The 8,228-nt window shown below is 40.5% G+C and overlaps 1 protein-coding gene across 1 annotated transcript; it reads right to left on the reverse strand.

Moving 5' to 3' along the window:
* Nucleotides 1-257: 257 nt before the first annotated feature.
* On the reverse strand, nucleotides 258-7,922 carry LOC140824214 (uncharacterized). The gene is made up of 8 exons (XM_073185809.1): nucleotides 7,365-7,922; nucleotides 6,799-7,317; nucleotides 6,358-6,663; nucleotides 4,709-6,279; nucleotides 3,999-4,348; nucleotides 3,806-3,941; nucleotides 689-912; nucleotides 258-631 (listed from the first exon to the last, which is right to left on the reverse strand). The coding sequence occupies exons 1-8, from the start codon at nucleotides 7,920-7,922 to the stop codon at nucleotides 258-260; spliced, it is 4,038 nt and encodes a 1,345-aa protein (XP_073041910.1).
* Nucleotides 7,923-8,228: the final 306 nt, after the last annotated feature.

Raw genomic sequence — 8,228 nt, forward strand, 5'->3', positions numbered from 1 at the left:
TTGTATATCAGTCTGAGCCACTGATCCAGATGATTTTGCTCCCTGGGATCGTTGAGAACTTCGTTGTGGACAGACTCTGGCAAAATGTCCCTGCTCTCTGCAGATGTTGCAACTACCAAACACTCCTTGGCATTGCTCGGTGGGATGCCTTCATCCACATGTTCTACAATAGACCTCTGTATAACTCTGGCTCTGTCGTGAACCACTGGAGCTATATGAACTGCTTCCTGACTTCTTAAATTGTTTCCCTCTTGCTTTCAAATGATCTTCTTCCCACTGCTTAAACTGCCACTCTCAAATCTGGGTGGTGGTTGGTGAAATTGAGGGAAAGTTTGTTGCTGTTTCGTTGCTGGTGCGACATACGAAGCTCCCTTCTGCCTGATCAGGCATGCTTCATCTCTTTTTGCTCTGTTCAAAGCATCAGCAAAATTATTCGGTCTCCCAGTAAATACCAGTGTAAAAATCTCAGGATTCAGCCCATTAATAAAGTGATCAGCCACTGCTTCATCATTCTTAGCAACATGTCGAGAAAAACGCAGCAAAGTAGAGAATTTAGCCACGTATTCTTCAATATTCAATTGACCCTGTTTCAGGTTGAAAAACTCTACACCCTTGTCTTTTCTGTACGATACTGGAAAGCATCATTGATAAAATTCAGTCTTAAAAATTTTCCAAGTAATAACCGTACCTCTATGATCCAAAGCCCTCTTGGTTGTAAGTAACCAATTCTTTGCAACATCATGCAACTGGTGCCCAATCAATCTGACTCTACGCTCATATGTATAGTCTAATGAATAAAACAACATCTCGATACCATCAACCCAACTCTCACAATCAACCGACGTCTCAGTTCCTTCCAAATTGGTGGTTTGAATGACTGAAATCTCTTCAACAGTGTTTCCATAGGTGTTGCTGTAACATCCATTGGATTATTTGAGGTACTACCCTGTTCTGGGATTCTTCGAGTAGGCATACCTGATCATCAAAATGATTAGGGATCAAGTCTAACAAATCTGTCTCAGTCCTCCTCTGATCATCTTACCTCTGATCAAGAATCGGTTCTGATTCATTCTCAAATAATACTCGTTTCCAATTTATAAAGCAGTAACACATGCTAGCACCACAATAGCAGGAAAGAAAACTCAATCTACCCTGCTCAATATCTTCTATCTCAATCTAAGGAACCTACTGCTCTGATACCACCTGGTGTGGGGACTCGGACGCTAACTCATCTTCTAAATCATCTTTGGATTAAAATGGATCAATTAAATAAATTGGGTCAAATATTTTTTTTAAAATACACAAGTGTACAAAATGTGACAATATGTGATAATCAATCTTATTTTATTTACAAGATTAATTTTAATATCTCAACCTGATCCACAGTACAAACTTGTTCAATATAAAACTTTACAAACTAAGGTTCAACAACTACATATCAAGTGCTTAAAACCATTTCTACTTTTGGGCCCGGATCTCCACTATAACCTCGATCTCTCATCCTCTTCTCGACCCTGATTCTGTCCCACCTGTTGTTAGGCACACATACAAACACAGCAACAGCCAGATAACTCCGGTGGGAATATAATTCTCAGTATAAACAATGCATACATGCATTTCATATAACAATATATAAAAAAACATAGAACAGTTATCAATAAACATGTATCATAATCTATGAAACATAAATCAATACAAATCAGTAAATCTAACTCTTTGACTCGACTCTTATCTAGGGATCCCGGTTCCCGGACTTGGTACATTACATCGAATCTCTACAATAGGAGTCGATCAACTCCTAAGCATATCGATATAAACCAAAAGTCCAATGACTTGGCAGAGTTGCCAAGTACTCTTTCTTGATATCTATCTTCTATTCTCTGTTTTTATTTAAATCAATAGAATAATCTCAAACATTCACATAATTCAAATATATCAAAACAATAACGAATAAGTAAGTGGTTTTGGGAAACTCAAGTCGTATCTAACTCGAGTTATATCTCCCGGTCTAACATTGGTTTATACCTTTCTTTTCTCGGGGTTAAACTTTGTTCTGTCTTTGAAATCTTCAATACCAATCTGGAATGACATGCAAGAAGGACAATATCAATATACAACTCAAATCAAGACATGATTGATTAATCACAATCTAATTCTGTTTTGACGACATAACATCACAATCTCGATATATCCCAGCAACTCAATATCAACAGATACAAATCATAACTCATAATCAACAACTACACAATCTGATATTCTCAAAATCTGCATAATCTCAATCAAATCAAATCTGAAAAATGATAACAATTTCATACAGTATTCGTTCTTCGATCCGGTTTCAATTATATGATTACCATACTCTCAGGAACACATAATATAAATCAAATTATGATTAAATTTTCGAATCAGACCGAAACATAAGAAAACTTACGTCCTTTTTAAGCTCTTGACAAGATGAGCACAAAACTAAACTCGGATCGAAAATCAGACGGTTGGATCTTTGCAAAATCACAATCCTTAATATATGAAGAAAGTTTGCTTATGTATTTTCATGGAGGGTTTCGGTTTTCCTTGCCAATTTCTGAAGTGGAATGAAGACTTGATATATATACCATGCATGCCAAAGACATGTGGAATCATTCTTTATGCAGCACATCTCGCCCATATGCGCGACCATCACCGACGCATATGCGCGAGACTCTCTTTCTCGGAATTTTTCATTTCACCATCTCCTGCATATGCGCGAGACCTACTGTCTTTGCGCTTATACCTAAATCTTGCTCGCGCATATGCGTGCCCTTTCTCGCGCATATGCGCGAGGTCTTCTGCCTCGGCAAATTGCAGCTCACGCATATGCGCGAGGTGTTCTGTCCTCGCACATATAAAATGTCTTCCTCTTGTCTTTCTCGGGCTTTCCCTTACATATTCACATCAATTCATCAATTAATAATTTCGGATTAGAGTAATATTGATGTAAATCCCGATACGAATAAATAGCAAACACGATTAAAACACAATCGCACCCTCTATTTAATTACGACAATAAGACTCGTGTGTTTTCCCGATCTTTTGAATCAAGTAATTGATGTGTTATTCACCTCTAAACTATAAGAGTTTAGCAACAAATAAACACGAGGATAACAATAGAAATTTGATACGAACCTTCGAAGAATGACGCCTACGACAATCCGTACAAGCACGATCGACAAACGCCACAAAGTTATAAACTTTGATAAGTTTGATTTAATTTGACAAAGCTAAAGCCTTGAAAATTTGAGAGAAAAATCTCAAAAAAAGTTTGAATAAACTCAAAATAATATATGTATTGTCTGTAAATTTTCGTCCAATATATGTCTTATATCAAAAAGATAACAAGGATCTAGTTTCTTAACAAAATAAAACTCTAAATAAGGTAATTTTTCTCGGCCAAAACTCTAGGACACGGACCCCGTGTGTGCCTCCATGTCCGGGTCCGTGTACACTCGGGTATAAACCTCAGCTGGAAGCAAAGGACACGGACCCCGTGCTCACCTCCGCGTACGGGTCCGTGTAGACACTGTCTTCGCCAATATAGTAGGGCACGGATCCCGTGCCTCGGTCCGTCTTCAGGTCCGTGTAGGCTCTGTAGTTGCTCATCTCGGAGTGTAAAGGGCACGGACCCCGTGTGCAGGTCCGTGTCGGGGTCCGTGCAGACTCGGCCGATGCACACAATGCTTGAATCATGTTCCTTTGGCCTCCACACGCACTCCCACGCATCACGATCCCTTCATGCTTGCTCATGACTCCCTGTAGTGCCTCCTTGAACTTCTTTAGTCGTCCTCTCGTGACTGGTCCTTCCGGCAACTGCATCGGATCCCATGCTTTCCTTTGAGCTTGACCGTCCGTGTTTGCATCATCCTCCCCTTCTTGAAGAGGATTTGTCCTCAAATCTAGTTCGTCACCTACATCAAACAACGACAAGTCACTAACATTAAAAGTAGAACTAACATTATACTCACCTCGCAAGTTGAGTTTGTAGGCATTATCATTGATCCTCTCAAGAACTTGGAATTGTCCATCGCCCCTAGGTAATAGCTTTGAACGACGCTTTTCAGGGAACCTTTCCTTCCTCAAGTGCAACCAAACCCAATCACCTTTCTCAAACACCGCCTTCTTCTTTCCTTTGTTGGCTTGCTTAGCATATTGTTCGTTTCTCTTTTCAACATTGGCTTTGACCTTCTCATGCAAACTCCTAACAAATTCAGCCTTCTTTTTGCCATCCATGTTTAACCTTTCACTCACAGGTAAAGACATCAAATCTAACGGAGTTAAAGGATTAAAACCATACACAATTTCAAATGGCGAATAATTGGTAGTAGAATACACGCAACGATTATATACAAACTCAACAAATGGCAAGCAATTTTCCCAATTCTTTAAGTTCTTTTTAAGGATAGCACGTAATAAAGTTCCTAACGTCCTATTAACTACCTCAGTTTGACCATCAGTTTGAGGATGACAGGTTGTAGAGAACATTAATTTAGTTCCAAGTTTAGCCCACAGTGTTTTCCAAAAGTAACTTAAGAATTTAACATCACGATCAGAAACTATCGTTCTAGGCATGCCATGCAACCTAACGATTTCTCTAAAGAACAAGTCTGCAATGTTAGATGCATCATCCGTCTTGTGACAAGCAATAAAGTGTGCCATTTTAGAAAACCTATCCACAACAACAAATATAGAGCCCCTCCCCTTCTTTGTCCTAGGTAACCCCAAAACAAAGTCCATAGAGATATCAACCCAAGGTTCACTAGGGACGGGAAGTGGTGTATATAATCCATGTGGTTGTGTCCTAAACTTAGCTTGTCTACAAGTTATACACTTCTCACAAACACGCTCAACGTCACGTTTCATGTGTGGCCAGTAGAAATATTCATGCAATGCACTCAAAGTTTTAGCCACACCAAAATGTCCCATTAAACCACCCCCATGTGCCTCCCTAACAAGTAGTTCACGAATGGATGACTTAGGGATGCACAACCTATCTTCTCTAAACAAGAAACCCTTATGCAAGTAGAATTTATCATGTGGACCATGCATACAAGTTTCAAACATCTCTTTAAAATCATCATCTAGCACATACAATTCTTTAACAAGCTCAAACCCCAAGATTTTAGATTCCAAAGTAGAGAAAAGCACATACCTCCGTGATAGTGCGTCGGCCACTATGTTTTCCTTACCTTGTTTGTACTTGATGATGTAGGGGAACGTCTCTATGAACGCCACCCACTTGGCATGCCGCTTGTTCAGATTTTGTTGACCCTTAAGGTGCTTTAGAGATTCATGGTCCGTATGGATCACAAATTCTTTAGGCCTCAAGTAGTGCTGCCACGTCTCAAGAGTCCTCACAAGTGCATAGAACTCCTTGTCATACGTGGGATAGTTCAGCGCTGCCCCATTGAGCTTCTCACTAAAGTACGCCACCGGCCTTCCTCCTTCCATCAACACGCCACTAATACCTACACCTGAAGCATCACATTCAATTTCAAAGGTGTTAGCAAAATCGGGTAAAACAAGTAATGGAGCATTAATCAATTTTTGCTTAATGAGATTGAAGGACTTCTCTTGCTCCTCGCCCCAATGGAAAGGAACGTTCTTCTTGATTACCGCTGTCATAGGTGCCGCTAGTGTGCTAAAATCCTTTACAACCCTCCTATAGAAGCTTGCAAGACCATGAAAACTTCGAACTTGACCAACAGTAGTAGGCGTTGGCCAATCTCGAATAGCACTTACTTTGTCCTCATCAACTTGAATACCCTGTGAACTTACCACGAAACCAAGGAAGACAAGTTTGCTAGTACAAAAATCACACCTTTTCAAGTTAGCATATAAATTTTCAGCCCTTAATGTGATTAGAACAAGCCTCAAGTGGTTAACATGCTCATCCAAGTTTTTGCTATACTCTAGGATATCATCAAAATAGACCACAACAAATTTTCCTATGTGTGCACGCAAAACATGATTCATTAACCTCATAAAGGTGCTAGGTGCATTAGTCAAGCCAAAAGGCATAACCATCCACTCATATAACCCATATTTAGTTTTAAAAGCAGTTTTCCACTCATCACATTCTCTCATCCTAATTTGGCGATACCCACTCTTCAAGTCAATCTTGCTAAAAATACAAGAACCATGCAATTCATCTAACATATCATCTAGTCTAGGTATGGGGTGCCTATACTTAATGGTTATGTTATTGATTGCTCTACAGTCAACACACATACGCCATGAGCCATCTTTCTTAGGAACTAATAAAACGGGCACCGCACAAGGTGACATGGACTCACGCACAAACCCTTTATCTAATAGCTCACTTACCTGTCGTTGCAGCTCCTTAGTCTCCTCCGGATTGCTCCTATAAGCTGGACGGTTCGGCAAGGCACTCCCGGGCACCAAATCAATTTGGTGTTCAATCCCCCTCAATGGTGGTAAGCCTTGAGGTAGCTCCTCCGGAAATACATCGTCAAATTCCTGCAATAGTGAAACAATAACGCTCGGAAGGGATCCGGCTATATCACTTGTGTTAAGAAGGATCTCCTTGTAAAGAATTAACACAAGTGGTTCATGTGTGTGCAACAATTGTTTCAACTCACCTTTCTGGGCCATGTATGATTTCTTTTTGGCCTCTTTCCTCTCTTTTTCTTTCCTCTCATTTTTCTTTTGTATGGCTACCTCACTCTTTTGATCACTCTTTTTTTCAGCCATTTCATTTTTGTTTTCAAAGGCCATTTCACTGTTTAGTTCACTCTTTTTTTCGGCCTCGTCTCTCTTTTTCTTCTTCAATTGGTCCTCCAACACTTGCTTTGGGGACAAAGGAAGTAATACAATGTGTTCTTTTTTCAAGACAAATGAATAATGATTTTTGAACCCATCATGATTAACGTGCCTATCAAATTGCCATGGTCTACCCAACAAAATATGGCAAGCATGCATGGGCACCACGTCGCACAAAATCTCATCCACATACTTTCCAATAGAAAAGGACACTTGAACTTGCCTATTTACTTTCACTTCCACACAATCATTCAACCATTGAAGCCTATATGGTTGAGAGTGTTTTATTGTAGGCAATCCCAATTTTTCCACCATCTCAACACTAGCCACATTAGTGCAACTTCCCCCATCTATGATTACATTGCAAACCCTACCATTCACAAAACACCTAGTGTGGAACAAATTCTCCCTTTGGCTAGCCTCCTCATCCTTGACTTGGGCACTCATGATTCGCCTAGTCACTAGCGCTTCTCCTATAACCGCTCCATATCCCTCATCGGGATCCTCCAACGCAGGCATATCATCATCACTACCCTCGCCATCTCCCTCACTTGAGATTCATACTCACCATAATCATTCAAAAACATTACCCTCTTATTAGGACACTCACTAGCAATATGACCCAACCCTTGACATCTAAAACATTTAGTATCTCTAGAACGAGTAGAAGGAATTTCAGTTTTACCTTGCACTCCGTGTCTAGGTGCCTCTTGCTTTGTCTCAATCTTAGGCTTGTTCACCACTTTGCTATCATCACGCTTTGCTACATTTGGTCGCCAAGAAGAAGACGTACCTCCAGTTTGGTTGGTGCGGCCAACTCCACGTCTTTTGAGTTGTTGTTCCACCTTTATGGCCATTTGCACCATCTCGTCAAGGTCCAAGTAGTGCTTAAGCTCCACTTGATCTTGAATCTCCCTGTTCAAGCCACAAAGAAAACGAGCCATGGTTGCCTCACTATCCTCCTCAATATTGGCCCTAATCATGACTACCTCCATCTCCTTATAGTAGTCCTCAACACTCTTTGACCCTTGCCTCAAAGTTTGTAGCCTCTTAAACATCTCCCTATAGTAGTGATTAGGCACAAACCTCTTCCTCATGACCCTCTTCATCTCATCCCAAGACTCAATGGGTCTCTCATTATACCTCCTCCTAGTGGTCACTAATTGATCTCACCAAATGAGAGAATAATCTAAGAACTCCACCACCGCCAACCTAACCTTCTTTTGCTCGGGATAGTGGTTGCATTCAAAAACAAATTCTACCCTCTTTTCCCACTCTAGGTATGCCTCCGGATCAGACTTCCGATGGAACGATGGAATTTTCATCTTAATGCTACCCATGTGACCATCTTCCCTAGTCTCATCATATCTACCCCGCATGGCTTCCATTTTTCCTCTACCAAATCCTCTACCTCT

The sequence above is a fragment of the Primulina eburnea genome, chromosome 2 (assembly GCF_022965805.1).
Source record: "Primulina eburnea isolate SZY01 chromosome 2, ASM2296580v1, whole genome shotgun sequence".
NCBI classification, from domain to species: Eukaryota; Viridiplantae; Streptophyta; class Magnoliopsida; order Lamiales; family Gesneriaceae; genus Primulina; species Primulina eburnea.

Excerpts from the sequence above, each read along its gene's own strand:
- LOC140824214 (XM_073185809.1), bottom strand. The coding sequence starts at position 7,922 with ATGAAGAGGGTCATGAGGAAGAGGTTTGTGCCTAATCACTACTATAGG. Across the intron at positions 3,942-3,998 it reads CTACAAACTCAACTTGCGAG|GTGACGAACTAGATTTGAGG; the intron begins GTGAGTATAATG and ends TGTTTGATGTAG. Across the intron at positions 913-3,805 it reads ACGAGAGGACGACTAAAGAA|CAACACCTATGGAAACACTG; the intron begins GTTCAAGGAGGC and ends TGGATGTTACAG.